General features: G+C 45.6%; 4 protein-coding genes across 7 annotated transcripts; 1 reads left to right on the forward strand and 3 right to left on the reverse strand.

Moving 5' to 3' along the window:
• Nucleotides 1-78: 78 nt before the first annotated feature.
• Nucleotides 79-4,891, forward strand: chm (CHM Rab escort protein). Of its 2 annotated transcripts, none has more exons than XM_077545984.1 (16): nucleotides 79-246; nucleotides 723-789; nucleotides 857-929; nucleotides 1,021-1,145; nucleotides 1,224-1,309; nucleotides 1,385-1,431; nucleotides 1,499-1,639; nucleotides 1,760-1,876; nucleotides 1,975-2,092; nucleotides 2,427-2,649; nucleotides 2,708-2,785; nucleotides 3,508-3,615; nucleotides 3,752-3,812; nucleotides 3,889-3,985; nucleotides 4,055-4,308; nucleotides 4,572-4,891. In XM_077545984.1, exons 1-16 carry the CDS (start codon nucleotides 195-197, stop codon nucleotides 4,761-4,763), a joined length of 1,839 nt encoding a protein of 612 aa, XP_077402110.1. In that variant the 5' UTR covers nucleotides 79-194; the 3' UTR covers nucleotides 4,764-4,891. The 2 variants fall into 2 exon arrangements, with proteins under 2 accessions (XP_077402110.1, XP_077402111.1); XM_077545985.1 differs by having other exon boundaries at nucleotides 1,388-1,431.
• Nucleotides 4,892-4,935: 44 nt separating this feature from the next.
• On the reverse strand, nucleotides 4,936-7,233 carry rps14 (ribosomal protein S14). 2 transcript variants are annotated; one of them, XM_077546003.1, is made up of 5 exons: nucleotides 7,092-7,233; nucleotides 6,130-6,283; nucleotides 5,855-6,016; nucleotides 5,120-5,196; nucleotides 4,936-5,053 (listed from the first exon to the last, which is right to left on the reverse strand). In XM_077546003.1, exons 2-5 carry the CDS (start codon nucleotides 6,276-6,278, stop codon nucleotides 4,986-4,988), a joined length of 456 nt encoding a protein of 151 aa, XP_077402129.1. In that variant the 5' UTR covers nucleotides 6,279-6,283; nucleotides 7,092-7,233; the 3' UTR covers nucleotides 4,936-4,985. The 2 variants fall into 2 exon arrangements, with proteins under 2 accessions (XP_077402129.1, XP_077402130.1); XM_077546004.1 differs by lacking the exon at nucleotides 7,092-7,233 and adding an exon at nucleotides 7,056-7,079.
• A 714-nt stretch (nucleotides 7,234-7,947) lies between these two features.
• camk2a (calcium/calmodulin-dependent protein kinase II alpha) lies at nucleotides 7,948-18,761 on the reverse strand. Of its 2 annotated transcripts, XM_077545995.1 has the most exons (18): nucleotides 18,493-18,761; nucleotides 16,985-17,079; nucleotides 16,729-16,788; nucleotides 15,004-15,058; nucleotides 14,833-14,898; nucleotides 14,675-14,747; nucleotides 14,495-14,597; nucleotides 14,218-14,301; nucleotides 13,450-13,544; nucleotides 13,238-13,360; nucleotides 13,061-13,144; nucleotides 12,648-12,690; nucleotides 11,247-11,284; nucleotides 11,126-11,174; nucleotides 10,973-11,048; nucleotides 10,811-10,905; nucleotides 10,459-10,687; nucleotides 7,948-9,683 (listed from the first exon to the last, which is right to left on the reverse strand). In XM_077545995.1, the coding sequence occupies exons 1-18, from the start codon at nucleotides 18,552-18,554 to the stop codon at nucleotides 9,680-9,682; spliced, it is 1,434 nt and encodes a 477-aa protein (XP_077402121.1). In that variant the 5' UTR covers nucleotides 18,555-18,761; the 3' UTR covers nucleotides 7,948-9,679. The 2 variants fall into 2 exon arrangements, with proteins under 2 accessions (XP_077402121.1, XP_077402122.1); XM_077545996.1 differs by lacking the exons at nucleotides 14,218-14,301; nucleotides 14,495-14,597; nucleotides 14,675-14,747; ... (3 more) ...; nucleotides 16,985-17,079; nucleotides 18,493-18,761 and adding an exon at nucleotides 13,895-14,021.
• A 448-nt stretch (nucleotides 18,762-19,209) lies between these two features.
• sra1 (steroid receptor RNA activator 1) lies at nucleotides 19,210-21,821 on the reverse strand. Its single transcript, XM_077546002.1, has 6 exons — nucleotides 21,642-21,821; nucleotides 21,291-21,395; nucleotides 20,051-20,128; nucleotides 19,800-19,960; nucleotides 19,617-19,725; nucleotides 19,210-19,544 (listed from the first exon to the last, which is right to left on the reverse strand). Exons 1-6 carry the CDS (start codon nucleotides 21,664-21,666, stop codon nucleotides 19,369-19,371), a joined length of 654 nt encoding a protein of 217 aa, XP_077402128.1. The 5' UTR covers nucleotides 21,667-21,821; the 3' UTR covers nucleotides 19,210-19,368.
• Between the last annotated feature and the right edge of the window lie 323 nt (nucleotides 21,822-22,144).

A 22,144-nucleotide genomic window follows, 5' to 3' on the forward strand; every position in this document is an offset into this window, starting at 1 on the left:
ATGACCTACTTTTGTTAATAAACTTCTGATCATGTACTCGCATGAACGTAAAAAAAAAAAAAGATGAAAAAAATATTGAAATGAGTAAATGAAAGATATGTTTGTGCGTCAATGTGTATGTTGCCTGTTTATGCGCATGCGCACACGCACACTGTCGGGGACGAGCACTGGGTTGTTCACGCGCCTGTGGCAAGATGGCTGCCGAGGATCTTCCATCCGAGTTCGACGTCGTCATTTTGGGCACAGGTAATCTCTCCAAAACACCTTTGACTGCGATGCCGCGTGTGCAAATATGTCATGAAAGCGGCATGTCGTACAAGCATCTTTTTTTTTTTTTGGGTGGAATGCTAAACTAGTCACCAGCTAGCGATACACGCCTCGGTTAGCTTGTAGCTAACAGTCTGTTTATTTTCAATGGTAGCGGCTAGTAAACAAGCTCGTGAACTCGCTAATAAACGTATCACAATTTTGTTTTTATTCTAATACTAATGGTTTAGTTGCATGCGCATTTTTGTCACGTCATCTCCGCACTGCCAAGTTCATCAGCTGTGTTTCTACCTTGACGTAATGACGTCACGATGGCTTCACAGGCTGGTGGGAGGAAACACGATTTTTGTGAAAATCAACATGACATATATGAATGAATTCCAGTTGTGATTAAATAAACAAACAAACAAAAAAGCTTCTAAATTGCTTTGATTGTTGATGTATAATTATTGAAGGTCTTACGGAGTCTGTGGTGGCGGCAGCATGTTCTCGAGTGGGACAAAGAGTTCTTCACCTGGACACGTGAGTTCCCAAATGTCCTACGAGTCTTTACGCGGCACACTGAGACATTTGTGCGTTTGCGTTTCAGGAGGAGTTATTATGCATCCAAATGGGCCAGCTTCACCTTTAACGCTTTGCTGACGTGGATCAAAGAACATCAGGTGACTCCTTGCTGTGTGCTAATTGGTCGTTTGCTGTGAGAGACAAGAAGTTCACCTCATGTGATGGTGCTGCTTTTGTTTTCTCCTTCAGGAGCAATTGTACAGCAATGAGGTCCAGGATTGGTCCAGCCTATTGCAAGAAGGGGAGGAGACAATTTGTCTGTCAAATGCAGACTCCACCTCCATCAGGAATGTGCAGGTGTTCTGTTTTACCAGGTCAGCTCACCAGGTCACTTTTCATCTTTGGCGTTGTTCAGATGAAGTTGACATATTTGGTTGTTTGTACCCTTTTAGTGAGGAAGATGAAAAAGAGGAAGATGAGGAGGAGGTGGTTCAATGCTGTATAGAAGAAAAACAAGAAGAAGAAGAAGCATGTGCAGGTTACTTTAGCTCCACAGTCGTGGTTGTAAAAACAAAAACAAAAGAGCTGTAACATTTCTGTTTGTGTTTGTCAGAAGAGCAAACGGCTCACGTGGAGCAAAAGCACCAAGAGGAAGAAGAGGTAAGGCGTGCACGTCATCAACTGACGCCAGGTGACGTGAGCTACAGATTATTTCATCCAATCGCAGACCACAAACACAGAAAAGGAGGAGCCCGACCCGGCACGCCCCCTGGAGACGACCGACCAATCGGAGCCCAGCAAGAAGAAGCTGACCTACGCTGACCTGCTCAAAGAAGGACGAAGGTTCAACATCGACCTCGTCTCCAAGGTAACCGATAAGCCATTAAAAGCGTTTGTTTGGTACTTTTCGTCCATAATTGATCATATTTGCTCATCTGTACACCCCAAATGACTCAACTGTCATTTATGCGCCGCTTTTCTTCCTCAGTTGATGTACGCTCGCGGCTCATTGGTGGACCTGCTCATCAAATCAAACGTCAGCCGCTATGCCGAGTTCAAGAACGTCACCCGGATCCTCACCTATCGCCACGGCAACGTGGAGCAAGTGCGTACTCGTTTTGGTCACTTCATGGCCACGCCCTTTTCTATCCGAATATCATTGTTTATGTTCATGATTGATTGTCGTGGTCACTTCCTGGTCAGGTGCCGTGCAGCCGGGCCGACGTGTTCGCCAGTCGCCAGCTGTCGATGGTTGAAAAGAGGAAGTTGATGCGTTTCTTGGCTTCCTGTCTGGAGGAAAAGCAGGAGGAGGAGCTAGAGGGTGAGTGGCCGCAGATGTTATGTGAAGCGCTGCCGCCATATTGGATGGGTCAAAGTGTCAGAATGGCCCAATCTGCATCATCCGTCAACGTTGCTGGCACTTCAAAACTTTCAGCAAGATCCGTCCGTCCTCGTCATTAAGAAAAGCACGGAGAATAGTTAGCGTCACAAGCTACACATCACCAATTTGGCGGAATTCACCAAGCGTCTTCCACATCCAATATGGCGGAACTTTCACAACTTCAGGCCAACTATGAATGTGAAAGTATGGATGACAAGACGCACTTTGGCCTTCCAAGTCATTGTGGGTAATCATCCATTTTTTTTGTTTTTAGCTTACAGCACTCGACCATATTTGGACTTCCTGCGCGACCAGCAGCTTGGCGACAACCTGCAGTACTTCCTGCTGCACTCCATCGCCATGGCCACGGAGGACACGCCCGCCCGAGACGGCCTGGCCTCCACGCGCCACTTCCTGCGCTGTCTGGGTCGCTACGGCAACACTCCCTTCCTGTTCCCTGTGTACGGCCTGGGCGAGATCCCGCAGTGCTTCTGCAGGTGAGGTGGGCGCGGCCAGGGGGGCGGCAGCCATGTGACCGTGTGGTCGACATTTCAGGATGTGTGCTGTGTTTGGGGGCGTGTACTGCCTGAGGCATCCAATCAGCTGCCTCCTGCTGGACAAGAGCGTCAACAGGTAGCCACGCCTTCTCCTTACCACTGCAACCGTTGGCGTCTAGAAATAAATGTCTCTTAGGGCAGTGTATCCACCATATTGGATGTGGCAGATGGGCCCTGTAATTGAAATTTGAAATCATCGTAAAAGAAAAGTCACATAAATCAATTTGACAAAGTGACAACCCAAAATGTGCTTAAATGTGAACACTTTTTTTTAAAGGAGAAAGTATGTCACTTGTTCTAGTAACTAGTCCTGAGATAAGATTTTAGTACCAAGAGAAGGTTCGAGTCCTAACACTGAGAAGACTGTAGAAAGAAGATTTTAATCCAGAGTCCAGGTTTTGATTCCGAGTAAAGGTTCTACACCCAAGAGATGGTACTAGTCTCAAGTGATGGTTCTGGTCCTGGGAGATGGTTGAAGTCTGGACTCAAGGTTTTAGTCCTGAGAGAAGGTTCTAATCTTGAGTGAAGTTCCTACTAACCAAATGAAGTTTCTAGTCACTAGGGAATATTCTAACTCCAAGGGAAACCACTGGTCTCCAAATGAGTTCTTGTGCAAGAGAAGAGGGTACGAGTCCCAAGGAAAAGGTGCGAGTTTCTAGATCGGACATAAAGTTCTAGAGTTTAGTTTTTGTTTAGAGGCTAGATGGTTTCACCTCAGTATTTGACACATCCAATATGGCAGTCCATTTGGTGTCTTTTTTTTTTTGTCTCGCTCATGAGGCTCCTCCCCCATGCCAGGTGCACTTCGCTGATTGACGGCTGTGGACAGCGAATCACAAGCAGCCATTTTGTGCTGGAAGATGGCTTCCTCCCCACAAGGCTGAAGAATGAGGCTGCGCCCACCAGGTTTGACCCCGCCTCCACCACAAATCTTTTTTTTTTTTTTTAGTTCAATCGGCAAGACGATGTGGATTTTTTTTTTTTTTTAAGAGAAATATTCAGATTGAAAATGTTGATTTTTGTGAGTGGTGTCCTGGTGCAGGTCCATCTCCAGAGGCGTGCTCATCACCGACCGATCCGTTCTTCCCGGCGACCAAGATCAGGTCACATGGCCACACTTGGCACAAGATAAAATTATTTTTTGGTTTGTTGTTTGCTAATGTTGAATTGTGTATGAAGGTCTCCGTGGTAACCATTCCTCCCGTGGAAGCGGGACTTCCTGCCGTGAGGATGGTGGAGCTGTCGCCATCCACGATGACGTGTGCACCAGGAACATGTGAGCATCCGTTTTAGGGCTTCACGGTAGCAACAACAAAAAAAAACACATCCATCTTGCCCTTCTCAGATTTGGTCCACCTCACCTGTCAATCACTACTGGGCTCCGCCTACGAGGACTTGTTGCCTGTCGTGAACAGGATGTTCAACACCACGCAGTCGGGTGACCAGGACTCGCGTCCCGGCGTCCTGTGGTGTTTTTACTTCAACATGGACGACGGCAGTGGGAGCACCGAGGTGGTAGATGGCGACCGCTTTCCATCCAACGTTTACGTGTGCTCAGGACCTGACGCTGAGCTGGGTCACGAACACGCCATCAAGCAGGTACGATTTAAAAAAAATAATAATACATTTTTAGTGTTGATATTACTTGCACTCATTAAGCCATCTCTTTGTAAAGTTGGTCATGTCATGAAATATTTGTTTTTTTTAATATAAATTTAACTCGATTAAGCAGTTACCCAATTTAAAAAAAATAAGCTTAATGTGTTTTTCCTCAACTGGGTGATTAAAAAACACCTAATTTAAACCAAATTTTAAAAAAATGGTAACTTTTTTAAGAAGTGGTCCCACGTATTTGTGTTCAGGCCGAAGCCATCTTCCACAAGATCGTCCCCGAGCAGGACTTCTGTCCTCCAGCGCCCAACCCCGAAGACATCCTCTACGACGTCGACAACACCGCCGATCCTGACGGCGTCCTCGCAGACGACGCTAAAGACGAGCGGGGCGAAGACGACGCGCCGGCTGAGCTCCAAGAGCAGCTTCAGGTTGAGGAGTGAGCCGAAATTTGGAGAAAACATGGACAGCATTCACCTGAACTCCCGCCGTGCATTATGAGGCCAAATGCCTTCTTTCTTTGATATTTATGTTCAACTGAAAGGAATTAAAAGATCCTGCCGACAAACGGGTTGACTTGTTTGGTGTCGACGTTGAAGCAAGACAAGACGCTCGTTGTGGTTCAACGCGTTTATTGAATGGAAAACGTGAAGGTTGTGTTGCGTTTACAGTCGGCGTCCGCGACGACCTCCCTTTCTGCGCGTGGAGTCTGACGGGATGGGGGTCACATCCTCTGAAAGCACAAAAACGCCACATGAGCGGGCTCCTGCGTTTGTGTGTGTGCGTGCGCGCGTCTCACCAATGCGTCCGATCTTCATGCCAGATCGTGCGAGGGCTCGCAGTGCCGACTGCGCTCCCGGTCCGGGCGTCTTGGTGCTGAAAGACAAAAGTTGATGTCATGAGCGACGGACAGGCAATTTATTCCACTTCATTTGGCAGAAACTTTCTTTTTTTTTTTAGTAGCTTGTGTAGTTCAAATTGGACCGTTCCAATAATAATGAAAGAAAAATGATTATTTTAATTGATTGGCCAATTTCATTAAGGAGCAGATGTAAACAAGAGCAAGGGATTAAAATGTAAGATTTGAGGTCCACAAGTTTGGGACATTTCATAAATATTTTTCCCCCAGTAAAGTTTGACTAAACAAAGCATTTTCCAAATAACTAAAACCTTAGCAAATAAGACAAGACTTTCTTACTAACTTTTCTCTGCAATAGAACTTCTGAGAAGGGTGCGAGTTATTTTATTTTCTTAACTCCAACTTTTCATTTTTCAATTACACACATCAGTAAAAAGATAAAAAACAAATGTACACACAAAATTAACAAGTCTCTCTTGAAAATACAAATTCTCCAGACATACACAACTTACTTATTCTTGAAGATTGCAAATATACAACTTCTAAATATTTGGGAAATTAACAACCCTTTGTGAAAAATATTTTTGGGGAAAATCAACTTTTCCAGATATTATTATGAGGCAGGGATACGAATTTGTGACAATTTCTCTGGTAAAAGGTGTGTGCGTGACTGACCGGTTGCCGCCGGTGGCCCTGAGCTTGATGTGCAGCGCGGTGATGCCGAGCTCCTTGCAGCGCTGCGCCACATCCTGCGCCGCCAACATGGCGGCGTACGGGGAGGACTCATCTCGGTCCGCCTTCACCTTCATGCCGCCCGTCACGCGGCAGATGGTCTCCCTGAAGAAACCGGACCGTTACGAGTGCACACGGGCGAGCACGGCATTATGGCTCGCACGGCATTATCGCTCGCACGCCATTATCGCTCGCACGCCATTATCGCTCGCACTCACTTCCCGGAGAGGTCGGTGACGTGCACGAAGGTGTCGTTGAAGGAGGCGAAGATGTGGCAGACGCCGAAGACGTTCTCGCCTTCGGCCACCTGAGGTCCCAAACTGATCACCTGCTCTTCCTTCTTCTCCTTGCCTTTACGTGGCGCCATCTTGTCTAACCACACATACAAAGAAAAAAAAAACGTGTCACACATCCACTTTTGCCAAAAACAAACAACTTTGGAAGACAATCTGCTGCAGGATAGACGATTCTTTTCCAGAAAACAAAATACTTTGGCTCTACATTTCCACATCTTTCCCCTCCAGATTTCTTTTTAACCCCCTTGAAATTATATCACGTTTCAGTTTTCTGTTCTGTGGAATCAATGACTCGTCAAATCACTATTTAGCGATTTTAGTCATTCTCTAAACAGTGAAGTGATTAGGGTTCCATGATGCATTGCGGGATACACGGAGGGGACTTTAGTGAGGCTGCGTTTTAAACAGCACTACAAAATGGCCGACTATATATATATATAATAATAGTGTCTTAAATTGTCGAGTGCGATTCCGAACAGTCGAAACGAATAAGAAAGCTTCTAGCGAGCGTTTCTCTCTGGAAGACGCCATGTTGTGACGTCACCCCGCTGCATCTCGAGCCGCAATTTTTAAAAGACTTAAGAGAAATTTCGCACCTCAAGATGAAAAATATATCAAATTTCAATACAATACGATGCGATAATGTTCGAAGGCAAACAAGCGAGCGGCTTGCAACTCGTTTGAACAGGAGACGAGCGAGGTGCATTGACGACGGGCAAAACGGTGGGTGAAGGCGTCAAAGCGAGCAAATGAGCGCGCCCACGGCGACAATTTAAGGTCGACAACTGAGACAACGTGGGACAAAGTCAACACGATGCAAAACAAAATGCTGATGGGCTCAAACGAACCAGATTGGGGAGGATGGAAAAACGAAAAGGTCTCACCTCAGTGTTTCGCTTTTCGGGATCCAAATAGAAAGGAAGAACAGAAGCGTTTCCGGGGTTAAAGTTGACGCGCGTGAGTCGGTAAGGTAAGGCTGCCCGCTGCTGCTGCCTCCTTGTGGCGGGGCTGATCAGCTGGGCTTCAAGTGAAAACGGAACCCTTCAATAATAATAATAATAATAATAATAATAATAATAAATACCTCTTTCTTTTTTTATTGATAACCATGATCATTATTATTATTAAACCTACCAAATCAAACTGGTGTTTTTAGTCTCATTCTGTTTTCTTCATCATAATCATTCTGGTGATTTAAAATAATTTATAGTAATCTTTAGCTTGTATAAACGACAAGTAAAAACTTTGCGCCATTGGTTAGTTCGCTCACCCTGTAAGCAGAAGATCCCGGATTTTCGTCCCACGCGTTTTTTTCTCACCTCCTCTTCCACTACGATTTCTTGCGGCAAACTGCAAAGGCGCCGTTTTGTTTCAAATGTTTATTGAAAAATTGAAGAAAAAAAACCCCCACATAGATAAATAAATGACAATAATGCTTTTATTATTTCTTAAAAAAAAGTTAGCATGTACAGTAAACATTTATTTAAAAAAATAGCTATGTATAGTAAGGTGACGACGATGTAGATAGTGTAAGGCGTTTTTTTTTTTTTAAACTGACATATATATAGTATGCCGTTGTTTTTTTTTAAACGTTCATTATAGTTAGGCGGGGTTTTTTAAACGTCCATGCAGGTCTTTTTGTTTTTTAAACAACCATATATTTTAAATGACCATAGTAACATTTACACACTGGCATATATTCTTTATCCTTTGCAAAGACAAAAAATCACATGAGCACGGTTGTTCTGATCCACTTTTTTTTTTATTGATTTTTAAAATTCGACAACACTGCACAACGCAGGAGAAACACGTGCACGTTTTCTCCTACGTGCACACACACACACATCGTGTTCACTTCCTGTTACGCAGCGAGCATGCAGCCGCTGACACGTCACAACATGAATTATTTTTCAAATTATTGTATTTTTTACATTTTCTGTGTCGTCACTTCACCTGAGAGACGTGACCATTAGCATGTTTAGCATCCCTGGTCTGCTTAGCGTCTTAGCTCAGAGCCAAGCAACAGCTGCTAATAACGCTAAAGCTAAAAAACCCTACCAAAAAACTTCTTCCTGTCCATTGATGTGACGCGTGTTAACGTCATCAGCATCCAAACAGCAGGAAGATTTTCACTGAGCACACAAGATTTCACTTTCAAAGCGGTTCAGAAACCTACAAGAAAAACAACCCCCCATCCCCCCAAAAAATCCCCACACTTCAGAAATCAGGCTAACGCTGCTAAAAATCTGAACTAAACTACAAAAAAAGTGTTTCCTGTCCATTAAGGTGATGACGTCATCATCAGCCAATCAAAACGGCAGGAAAGTTTCCACTGAGCGCGCGAGATTTCACTTTCAAAGCAGTTGAAGCCAACAAAGAGAAACAAACGCAGCGGATTTAAGAACATCCCAGGAACGGTCAGCATATTGAAAGTCACCAAGCTATGAAATTGGAAATGAAATAAATAAACAAAAGTGTGTCTGCCTAGATGTAAACAAGCCAAAAATCACATGACTACAAAGCAGCTCCAAACAGGAAGTAGCTGAGCAAGTTCAAACGCATGCAATTGAAAGCGGAAGAACACATTGTAAACACTCACGCATACACATAAAAATACACCCACATATGTAGATGCGCACACACAGATGCATGCATTCATACACAAATGCACTACCGCACACTTACTCTACAGTCATATAGATAACATAACATACACACACGCGCAAACACACGCACACAGAAGGCGAAGAAGAAGCTAATTGATCATTAAAGCTCTTCAATCGGACTAATAAGCTAAAAAAAAAAATGGCAAAGACGTCAAATGATTATTTTTTTGTTTTTTGAATTATTACTATGTCATAAATCAGTTAGACTCCTCCCATGTGTAGTGAAGGGTGCAGGGCCAGGAGGAGGCGGACCTGTGAGGGGGGCGGAGTCTAAGTGCAGGTGTTTATGGAAGCTCGCGAAGTCGGAGACGAGAGAAGGAAGCGTTTGGATGGAGCAAATTGGAGCAATCACCAAAACAACAATCGGACTCTGTCATAGCACCCCCTGCTGGTTACCTAGCAAAACGCACACACGCACGATCTCACACACACACACACACACACACACACACACACACACACACACACACCCTCTCCGATTACATTCAATAAATATCGATTTTACTTTGCGATGCTAAGCTAAGCCCTCCAGCCACATGGGCGGCGCTGTGACGTGTGTGGTGGAGGGAGGCGTCCTGTCATTCATCAGTCGCATGAAAACGGATCAAAGGGTACACAATGAGGGGGCGTGGCAAAAAAAAAAAAAGTCTGATTGGTCATGGACGGATGAACAATCAAGGAGTTGTTGTGGTTTGGCCCCGCACTTGACTCCTCCTCTTCCTGTTTGTCGACCGAACTGGCCTGCTGTCAATCAACTGGTCGTCAAGTCGACGGTGACCTTGTCAAAAGACTGCCCACACAGGTAGTTAACTAGACAAACATAAACGGAAGACAAAAAAATGCAAGAATAAATGACTTTATGTAAACAAACCTGATAGCAAAGTGCTCAAGTGACGAGTTAACGTCTTTAAAAAAAAAAAAGTGTTAGCCAACCAAAGTCTACTAGATGCGATCATGTTGACTAGGTAACAGCTAAAGTGATAGCCAGTGCCAGTCAGCTGACAGCTACGTTCCTCGGCAACTAACTGCTAAAATAGTAAAGAGAGGGCTGATAAAACAAGAGTTATGTGCTAACAGCTAAATGCAAGCCAGCTAATAGCTAGAGTTTTAGCTGTCAGTTTCTAAAGTTCTTGCTAGCTAGTTGTTAAAATGTCTAGTGAGTTCACTGGTGACTATTGGTCCAACTAACTTCTAAAGTGTTAGCCAGCTAGCTGCTAAAATTTCACGCAGCTAACTGCAAACCAATTAACAGCTAAAGTTTTAGGTTACTAACTCTTAAGTTCTTGCTAGCTCACTGCTAAAATATGTCGCGAGCTCACTGGTGTATTTTGGTCCAACTAACTTCTAAAGGGCTAACCAGCTAGCTGCAGAAATTTCACACAGCTAGCTGCTAAAGTGCGAGCCAGTTAAAGATTTAGCTTGCTAATTTGTCAAGTTCTAGCCAGCTAGCTGCTAAAATGTCTAACAAGCTCACTGGTGAATTTTGATCTGACGAACAAAAGTGTTTAGCTTCCAAATGTACAGACAACGAGCGAGCTAATACTAGCAACTACTGCAACTAGCTGCCCATCAAGGCGCGCCATACTTGCTGAGCGTGGAGGGCGAGCCCGAGCGGTGGAAGTGGACGATCTGCCACTTGCCGTCGCGGCGGTGCCACACCCGGGTCTCCTCCGACTGGACGGTGCGCGGCGTCCCGTTGGCGTCGATGTACTGAGTGACGCGGATGTACGCGATGCACGCCGCCTCTTCGCCCACCAGGTGGATGTGAGGGTTCAAGATGGTGGTGTGCACTGGCTTGCTGTTCTTGGACCACACTGCGCGCGCACACACACACACACACACACGGGTCAACACACACACACACACACACACACACACACACAAAATCAGTAAACAGGAAGTAGCAGTGAGTAAGCAGGAACAGGAAATGTGCTCACAGTTTTCAAAGTAAAAGCGATGGAAGTCCAAGCCTTCCACCAAGTTCCCCAGCGCCTCGGGTTCGAACGCCGTCACGGCCGGGTCGCACATCTTGCTGAGGAGGAAGTGTAGGAAGTGACTCACTTCCTCTCGCCACTTTCACAATAAAAGCGCATACTTACGTGTAGCTCTCAAAGTCGCCGTTACTGATGGCCTCGATCAGCATTTCCGTCACTTTGATGATGTCCTGCTTCCTCACTGCCACACACACACACACACACGTGAGTGTGCGCATGTGTGTGTGTGAGTGTGTGTGTTTGAGCTTGTGTGCGTACCTCTGGTGTCCTCATCCTCAATGGTGGTGTTTGTGCTCTCTGACGACTCCTGTGGCGACAGGACGCACACGTTAATCTACAGGAAGTGGTTAACGATCGGTCCAATGTGGCGCCCGCTCACCTTGACGCCGTCCGTCTTCTTGTTCCCGCTCTTCCCTCCTGCGGGTGGGACAACGACAAACACGCACAACAGCAACAACAGCGTCACGGAAACCGCAAAGAGCGCCAACGCCTGGACCAACGGCCACATTACCACCACTCGAGCTACACTAGATCTCTACGCGACACCTCTTCTATGTACATTCGATATAAGCGACGACCTCCGTAGCACTTGACTAGATCTACCGCACTACCAAAATAAGCTCGTACAATAGATCTATGCCTAACACTACTATGTTATCTTTGGATCTACTAATCCAGCAAAACAAGATCTATATTATACTGTTCTATACTCGCCACCAGAGCTCCACTCTACGTACCTATCAAAACTAGACCCACACTTAACCTTATGTACGTCCCACACTAGCTCTATATACCGACTACTTGAACAACCCTAACACTTATGTTGCTAAATGGCACTATGAAAATGTATGTAGAGTCATAGCATGTTGCGGTCCAGGCGATCAAAAGTCTCAGGAGAGAAAAAAGAAGAAGATCCAAATCAAAGTTTGCACAAAAAACAAACAAAAAAAATCCAGCAGCGTGCGTGCGGTCCAGCACGCCACGAGTGAATGCGCCTATGTGTGCTTGGAGTGCAGCAGGGGTCGCGTACGAGGCCACTTTTAGCAAACACTTGACACCAAACATTCCTCAAACGTGACTCGAGATACACAACAGATACCGCGGCTGGTCTGCATCACAACAGAAAAACCTGGGACCAGGCCTAGGGATAGTAGGGTTGGACCAGGAGTAGGAGGACCAGGTCTCAGATCATGTCTCGCACCAGGATAAGGTCCAGGATGGACGAAGACGAGCAGGGCTTGGATCGGGACTAGTACTTGGACCAGCACTGGGACCAGTATCGGGTCTAAATCTAAGACAAGCAGGATCAGGACTACAACTAGGACTCTGTTTCAGTAAGTGCAGTTTATCCCTGGGACTTGGACAGATCATGTATAGCCTCGGGGCCAGGTCTAGGCCTGTAGGACCAGGTTAACTACCAGGCCCAGACCCAAAATAGGTTGAGGAGTAGAACCAGGTTTTGAACTACAACGAGTATGATGACCAGGACCAAGACTTTGTGAGCTTGTGGAAGAGGAAACTATCTACAACAACAGCAGCTATTAATAGAATACAAGGTGATGGACATGTGACCACAGCTGCTCATACACACACGCACGCACACGCACGAACGCACACACACACAAACAGACAGTGTAAATGTGATAATTGTGTGCAAGCTATCAGCTAGTCTGCTGTTGGCCTGTAAGTCAAAGGTCAAAACGGAAGCTCAGCAGCTCTGCCGATGGTTGCAAGATGCCTTTTTCAAATGAACTTTGACCCCATTCCTCTGTTGACTCACCTGAGAAGTTGCGGGTGGCCAACATGGTTGTCAAGATGGCGCCCTGCAAGGGAGCGAGGAGATGAGGAAGGGGGGAAGAAGAGGAGAGAAAAAAAGGGAGGAAGTAGAAAGTAAGGGGAATAAGAAGGAGGGGAGGTTGCAGAGAAAGGACAAGAGGGGAAAAGTAGATTGTGGAGAAGCAAGGAGAGCAGAATGGAAAGAGGGAGAGAAGGCAAAAAGAAGGGGATGAAAGAAGGACGGAAGGAGGGAAATAAATATGGAGCACGGAAGTAGGTAAGGAACAAGTAGACTAACGAGTGATGTGAATTGTGATTGGCTGGAAATAGTCGCAATGATGCACACTTGTTACCATGGAAACAGCGACATCGCAAATATTTGCCAGCCAATCACAGCGGAAGCCCCGCCTTTCCTACCTTGAGCTTGCGGCGGGCGTTAAACTTCTTCAGACATTCCACCGTCTCCTGTCTATGCATACAGGACGCCACAGTGGAGCGATGCTGCAGCGCACGCACGCACACACACGCACAAACGTTAACACACACATACACGTCACCCTCGACCAATCACGAGAGAGGCCAGCGGTCGCTCACAGAGATCCAGGGGTGTTTGAGGGCTTCGGCGGCCGAGATGCGTTTGGCCGGATTGATGGTCAACATCTTGTTGATCAGATCTTTAGCCTCGGGAGTCACCGTGTCCCACTCGGGGGACGGGAACTGCAAAGGACAAGGTCGCAAAGCGTCATGGCAAACGACAGGCGTGTGCGCGGTTGTGGACGGCGCCACGTGACCGTGTGACCTCGTACATCGTACGCTCCCGCTTTGATTTGCTGATACAGACGGTGCTGGTCTTCATCCCAAAAGGGAGGATAGCCCACCAGAAGGATGTACAGGATCACACCTACAGGCGTAAAAAAGACACATCTGAGGACGACAGGACGCATCTCAAGACGCAAAACGGACACAAAAGACGACAACCAAGGACATAAAAGGGGACATCTGAGGATGCGAAACAGACAACTGAGGACACACGTCAGGACACAAAAGACAAAACTGAAGACAGTCCAAGATACACTTGAAGACACATCTGAGGATGAAGAACAAGGAAACATATCTGAGGACGGAAAACAGACAAGTGAGGACACTTCTAAAGACACATGTAAGGATGCAAAAACACAATTTGAAGACATGTAAAACACACTTAAAGACACACTCGAGGAGACATACGTCTCCTGAGAAGACAATACACACCTGAGGACACAAAAGACACACCCCAGGAGACAGGACACACCTGAAGAGAGGAAACAAGGAGACAAGTGGAGGAAAGAAGGTGATGAACAGAGAGAACAACATACACGACACACAGAGAAGAGATGAAGAGACAAGAAGGACATTAGGAGACAAGGAAAAGGAGTGGATGAGACGAGAAGGTGACAAGGAGAGGAGTAAAGGAGACGTTGCGGGCAGGAGATGAAGAGAAGAGCGAAGGAAGGCAACATGGAGAGGAGTGAAAGAGAAGAGAGAAGACGAGTAGGGAAGTGAAGGAGACACGGTGGAGACGGTTGGAATCTGACCACAGGCCCAAAGGTCCACGGCCTTCCCGTAAGGATCCTTGCGGAGAACTTCAGGAGAAAGATATCCGGGAGTCCCAGCGAAGCCTAACGACACCGGCACACACACACACGCACACACAACGCAGTTGCCTTAGCAACATAGTTGCTAAGTGGTTGTCATGGCGATACCAATGAAGTGAGTTGTGTGTTTCCTACACTATCAGGCATGATGTTGATGATGATCGCAATGATGATGACGATGACAACCATGGTGATGAAGATGATGACGTCATCTCACCAAACCAGGCCTGCTGCTCGCCCTCCACCTCGATGGCGAGCCCAAAGTCTGCAAGCTTGACCGCCGCCCCCTTGGACTTGGAGGCCAGCAGCAGATTCTCCGGCTGCGCGACGACAACAATAGCGACACGTATGCTAACCTCGCTAACAACCACGCAAAGGAGGAGGAGTCAGGGCAAACCTTCAGGTCGCGGTGGACGACGCCCATCTGGTGACAGTGAAGCACCGCCTCCAGAATTTGCTGGATGCAGTGGCTGTTGACAAAATCCAAAGGTCAAAGGTGAAAAACAGCACGCTAAAAATGCTAGCTAAAGCTAATGCAAGTTGTTGGTTGCTCACCTGGCGTCGGCTTCGCTGTAATACTCTCGGGCGACGATGTCTTCAAACAACTCGCCACCTGTCACCCTGACACACAAGCACGCACGCACACAATATGAAGCGGAGCTTTCCGGCGGTCATGAACGCACCAACCATGACATCATTTGTCAGAGGTCGGCTAAGACGACTCACAAGTCAAAGATGAGGTAATGATGAGCCTCCTCCGAGATGCTGTCATGAAGTCGCACTGCAAAGGAGCAAATGAGGAAACATGGAAAAGAAAAATCAAACACGACTTTTGTGTGGTTTCGGCAATTCAAAGGAGCATTTGGCGTGTTTTTAAACAGCGGGTTGTGTTTTTTTCATTTGCACGCTGGACGGCGAGCAGGTGCGCTTGAGAGGAAAATGACCTCAGTGCACCGAAGTGGCCAATGAGAACGTTCGATGCGGCCAAGCGGCCAATGGCAGCTCTGTGTGGGCGGGTGATGTTCCACCGATACCGAGGAGGCTTACATAACATAACTCGGTCTGTGTGTGTGTTGCCAGGCAACAGTGTCTTTAGGTGAAAGCGTCAAAAGCCTCCCGACAACACACACACACACACACACACACACACACACACACACACACACACACACACACACACACACACACAACACTGGTGCAGTGTGTAGGAGTGTTTGGAGAGAAAAATCTAATTGTTTCTCTCTGAGAGCTTTTTTAACGCAGGTGTGTGTGTGCGCGCGCGCGTGTGTGGGCAGAAGCAGCAGCAGGCCTGCTTCCACATGCTATTATAAAATAAATGCAGCGTCTTGCATTTAGCGTGTGTCATGTTTTCAATGTAAGGTGGTCATGTGACATGAGAGAAGGATGAAGGTCAGAGGTGTGAGGTGTGTGATTGGCTGAAGTTGGTGGCTGAGAACTTCCTGTAAGTAACGAGAGTCGCTGAACAGAAGGTTCTTCTGGATAGAACTTTGTCTTCTGGCTTGTTACAAAACTGCATTATGTATCTTACATATAGTTATTTTTCTTTGGTTACAGTTTTACTTTATATTATAAATAACTAATTCATTACATAATCCTAAATTTTGAATGTTTTTTTTAAACCAAGATGTTTTAAAATTTCATTTACAAATAATTTATCAAGTATGTTTTTTTACTCAATTTACTCATTTACTATTTATAATTGATGTACCAATGGTTTCAGCAATGATGTGTTATTTATTATTATGAATGTGTATGTATTTGTTTAATCTTCTTGTATGTACTTTTAAAAAAAAATATTTACAATGAATGTACTGATGATTATATAACCAAAATGTTGTCAGGATGCAGATGTAAAATTGATCATTTGGCTAATATTTATTTCTAGTGATTCCTATTTTTAGGCAATTAACTGATTTTTTTTTATTTTTAATACTGAATTAATCTGCAAAATGTCAAATTGTGTATTTTAACTAATATGTATATATTTTTTTAGTATTTCTCATTAATTGCACTATAAACAAGTAGCAAATGGATGAATGGATGTGTAGAATTTAATTGACTAATATTAGTATATTTGACTATAAATAATTAATTTACCGGTAATCAATTAACTCATTATTTTATTTAATACATTTTCACTCGTTATCAATTTCAATGTTTAGAATAAATCAATTACAAAATCATTGAATTAGCTAAATGAATAAAAAAAATGAACAACTATATTTCTGAATTAGTTCTGTTTTAAGAATAATACAAATCTAAATGAGTCTAAGTCAAATATGTCAACGCTCAGTCAGTGTTTCTGTTCTCCAACCATATCTCGGTCACATGACGACGACATCACATGAATAATGGATGACATGGCGACGAGCCCGGCGTCCATAATTCATCATCGTCATGCTCGGGCATTTTTCTCCCACGGCGACTCACCGATGTTGGGGTGCTTGAGCAGGCGGCAAATTCGAGCTTCACGGTCCAACTTTTGATGATCTGACGACACACAGAGAGACGAGGAGAACATTTAAAGTTTGGCAAATATGAAAATAGAAAAAAGAAGTTGGGCAAATACGTCGTCGGGCCGCAGCAGACCACACCCACGCGCGCGCAACTTCCCGCGTCCGCTTCCGGCCACAAAGTGTCGACTTTTCCCACGCTCACCGCAGACAGCCAAGTGGAAGAGTCTCACCTCGCGCCGACAGCTTCTTGGTGTTGATGATCTTGGCGGCGAACTCTTGACCCGACAGCACCTTCACGCAGCGGCGCACCACCGAGAACGCACCCCTGTCGGCGCACGCACACGCACACGCACACACACAACTTCATCAATTGTGGGAGAAAGGACACAAGGAAAACCGGGAAAAATGAGACAAGGGAGCAGAGCAGCTAAACACGAAAGGGAAGAGAGCAAGGAAACAAGTATGCAGGGAGAAAGAACATAAGAAAGAAAGGACGCAAGGAAAGAGGAGAGTGAAGGAGAAATGAAGGAAGGATGCAAGGGAAGTGCTGGAGCGAGGAAACGGGAGGCTGGGAATGAGGAAGCAGGGAAAGATGAGAGTAAGTGAGCAAGGAAAGAAGGGATAAAGGAAAGAAGGAAACAGAAGGAAAACTAATAAGCCAATAAGGAAATGTGAGCAAAGAAAGAGAAGAGTAAGAGAGTCATGAAACAAGGAAGCAAGGGAAAAGGGAGAAAGTAAAAAAGGATGCAGGGAGAAAGGAAAGGGAGAAAAGGAAACAAGGGAGAAGGGGAAAAAGGAGCGAGGAGATACGAGAGCAAGAAAGTAAGCAAACGAGTGTGATAGGAAACAAGGACGCAAGGTAACAAGGAAACGGGGGAGAGGGAACGAAGGCAAGGAAGCATATGAAGGAAAGCTAAACAAGGGAGAAATTAAAGAAGAGTGTAAGAAAGGAATGAAACAAGGAAGCAAGGTGATAAGGGGGAAACGAAGCCAGGGTGTAAGGAGAAAGGGAACAAGTAGGAAAGGAAACAAGGGGGCAAGGAGAGAGGAGTCAGGGAATACATTGACAATGGAGAAAGTAAGCAAGGGAGGAAGGAAATAAGGAAAGGAGAGAGAAAGGAAAAAAAGGAAACAAGCGTACAAGGTATCAAGGAGCTATGGGTGAAACGGAACAAGGGTGCGAGGTAACAAGGAGACAAGGAAGGAAGCAAACCAGCAGGAAAGGAAACAAGGAGCAAAGGAACTGGGGGGAAAGAGAGAGAGGACTAAGGGAGCAAATTAACAAGGGAGCAAGAGAGAAATGAAAAAAAAAAAGGGTTCAAGGTAACAAGGAGATAAAGGAGCAAAGAAAATAAGGAAAGGTAATGGGGAAAATCGTCACATGAGTAAGGAAGCAAGGGAGAAGAGATTGTAATCAGGTGATCAATACTTTGATTGATTGAATGCTGCTGATTATCATGCAGCTTTGCTGGATATCAAATCAATGACGAAATATGTCTGTTGCTTCTGCACAGTACACCCACACGTCTTATGTAAGAGACCTGTGTGTGTGCGTGTGTGTGAAGGTGGTGAGTGGGATGAGGTCAGAGAGGTGTTACACTCATCCGTCCATTCCTCCATCACTCATCTGATATTCAAGCATCCCTCCATCCTATCCATCCAAGTGCGCATTTCAACATAATGTCAGTTCTGAACTCCTTTATCCACACAATCAGCACAAACGAAAGAATCAACTTACTTTCCCAGCTCTTCGTACAGTTGATACTCCTCGGTGAAACGAGTGCAAATGACCGTTGCCATGGTGACCTGGTGGCGGGGCGAGGGTCAGGCGATGGTGGGGATGATGATGATGATGATGATGATGATGAAGGTCAGCAGCTGGCTGGAGCAGAGAAAGAGGAGAATGAGACCGGTTTGTTTCAGCACAAGCGAGAAGATGACGAAGAAGATGGAGGGGATGGCGAAGAGCGGCTCCTCTCCAGGTTCTGCTTCCCGCCTACTCAGCCCCCCCCCCCCCCCCACCCCTTCCTACCCCCATTACAGTCGGCCAATGGCGGGCCGGGACGCGCGCATGTAGGATCGCCATGGCAACTGCATCCTCTCACTTTGCCGATGCCGAGGCTGCAGCTCCTGTCAAGAAAAAAAAAAGTGCAAAAATATTGCACCTTGTGAAAAATATTATATATCACACAAAATATTCCATTTAACGCACTTTGACCTCGCCCACGTGTTCAAGGTATGATCCTGCTCCATGGGTCACGTGATTCTTTCCAAAAGAGGTCACGTGATTAGTCAACCAAGATCTTCTCCAGCAGGTTTTTTGTTTCCCTCCCCTACCAACACACACACAAATAAACCTTTGCCTCCCCCTGCTGGTCACACGTGGTCCTTGCAGGCCACACATGGATTGTTCGAGAGCAAAAAAGTCATCAGTGACACTTTTGACGTCGTCATATATATATATATATATTTTTATTATCGTCAACGTCCAGAAAAAAACAATTAAACTTGGTAGTAAAGGACTGTGATTGGTCGGTTGTTGGATGGTTGCTATGGCAACAGCATTCTCCCCCTCCTCAGTTTTGACCCCAAGCCACCGTCATTCGGTCAAAGGTCACGACTGACAGGCGTCCATGTGGTCTGACGAGACCTGGGGCGTCTCATGCAGCTTTCGGGTCTCTGCGATCAGTCGCTTCACGCCGACCATCCATTGGCTGACCTCCGTCACGTGATCCACCATCAACGAGCGATGGATCTCATTGGCCTGGTCCCAGCGTCCCGCCTGCAGTTCTGGAGACGCACACGTGCAACACAGTCAAAAACAGGCAGGCACCGCAACAGTCAGTCAGACGGACACACAACCTCCAGACAAGGCGGTCATGCGTCTCCTCACGGGGAGACTCAGTCGACCCGATATCCAGCTGTCCTTAAAGAGGCGGAGTCTCTTTTCCACGTCGTTACACACCTGAGGCTGTGCAAACAACAAACCTCACGTTCGAACTCAACCTATCATTGATGACATCATCAATGGGTCACACAACTCACCGCGACATCCCGTCTGCACTCGGCCAGCGCTCGCTCCAAAACCTCCACCACGCTCTCCACGTTAGGCTCGGCCTCCGATTGGCCTTGGTCCTCGTTGCCCTGAATGCTTACCGGCCCCGCGACGGCTGCAGGAGGCGTGGTCTTCCAGTCGGGCGCGCGGCCTATATGAACAAAAGATGTCCGAGGAGACGTTTTGTGCCACGTGACAACAACATCCGTGATTTGGCTCCAACAAAGCAGCGGGGGCTGACCTGCAGGAGGCGGGGCCAAGCCACATGGCGGTGGACCTGAAGGGCTGGAATGTGGAGTGGTAGGTGGGGCTGTGGCGTCTATTGACCAACACAATCATAGAAAAGACAATCATGACGAGATATATATACAAAGTATTCTTAAGGTTTCATTCACCAGCCTTAAAAAGTAATTTACGAGAATATATTGTTAGCCATTCGGTTATTTATTCAAAATTATTGGTTAATTTATTGTTTTGTTTATTAAATGATCATTTATTCTAAAATCATGATACATTTATTTGAATTTTTCACTAACAAGTACTTCCATATTGTGTGTGGGAGAGCAGTGCAGAAAATTTGGTTTCCCTAACTTGATTGTGATTATTAATTGCGATTCTAGTATTAATGCAAATACTTGTGATGAACCATTTTGCCCTACATACAACCAGTGTGGTCTTCACTGTGACTAACAATACAAGTGTACATCATTGCACATTCACAAAGCTTGAACTAACAGTACAATCAGTGGTGTAGTCCTGGGTATACGCGGGCACTTCTTTTTCAGTCAGCATTGAGTAAACTCACTTCTAAATCCCCCCTGATGCTCACCGTTCAGCCATGGCCTACCCTCCTCTGCCTCTAATTGGCTGGTACCCCCTGACTACACTGATGAGATTGGTTAACTTTTAGCATGAGGACTGATGAGCCAATCGGAGGCAGAGTAGGGCGGGTCATGTCGAGGAAAACTATCATTCAAATGCTTCCCTGAGCCACAACAGTGACACAGAAATTTAGCTCAAGTGAACTGATTTGCCCTCGTACACGGGAGACTTGGTCGCGACGTGGATTCGATTCCTGGGGTGGAGGCTGACGGTTACACACTAACTACATGCTCTAGTTAAGGTTTACGGTTGCTACAGGCTGGCACTTGAGATTTAAATTTTGGTGAAATGAAAACACATGGGGACAAATAGTATAAGATTCTGCACAAGTACAAATGACCGATTTTTTTATTCTTACGTGTCACCGCTTCCAAAACAGGACGTTTTTGTGGACTGCTTTAATAAAAAAAATTAAAAAATTAAATAAATGGTGAACATGGAGAGTATACCCACTTCTCCAAGGACCACGACACCACTGAATACAATGACAACACACATAATGTGCTGACTGTAGACATGTCCACCACAATGCGTTACCAGTGCCACTACACAAGTGTAGTGTGACAAACGCTCTATTTGTACAAGAAACGTTATGAGACCTGGGAGCGTGGGCCTCTTGTTCAGGAGATTCCTCTGTGGCGTGCGGGCCGTCTGGAGGCCGTAGGAGAACTGAGGGGGGTCGTTCCATCCTCGTTCCTGGTTACCTGGACGACCACACGTTCATACTTACACGTACAATAGACAAGAAACTTTGTGAATTACTGCGTTCCGTGGGATGTATAATTAAACTTTCACAACGTCTTAAGTCTTAAATAAGACCAGACTTATGCTGTACTGTGTAAATGGCAACACATCGACTGTGACGTGTCAGGATAGCTGCTAGCTATCTGTTAGCGCGACAGAACATCTTACGTATTTGCTAATTTACTTCATATTCTTAGCCTTCATACCTGGTTTGACGTACATATCCCCCATTATGTGTCAAAGTTGAGGAGACTAAACGCCTAGATAACCGGCAAACAAACAAAATCTACATTCAAACACAAGGTTGTTTTATTTCCGGGTTAGGAGGCAGTCTTCGATGACACCAGTGCAGTAATGCAACCAGATTAGCAGAGTGTAGCTAGTGCCGTAAAGTGTCGTCTGTCTGTCGCAAAGTACTCCGCATACAACAATCAACAGAAAAACGATGTTCCATTTTTTCCATTTTAAATTACTTTAATGTAAAAATACACCCTCTAAACATAATTAACTCTGTTCTGAACGGTTTTGAAAACCATTTTGAAAAAAAAAAAAACGTTTCTCGTCTCCAAAGATTTCGACATTCTCACATTCACATTTGTAACCCAACAATTTATAAATAAATAAAAAAAAACAAAAAAACTTTCCGCTCAGGATTTTGAGGAACAAAGGGGAGTTGACGCGGCGGTGGCACGACGTCATCGGAAGGAGG

The sequence above is a fragment of the Vanacampus margaritifer genome, chromosome 16, assembly GCF_051991255.1.
Source record: "Vanacampus margaritifer isolate UIUO_Vmar chromosome 16, RoL_Vmar_1.0, whole genome shotgun sequence".
In the NCBI taxonomy this organism is placed as follows: domain Eukaryota; kingdom Metazoa; phylum Chordata; class Actinopteri; order Syngnathiformes; family Syngnathidae; genus Vanacampus; species Vanacampus margaritifer.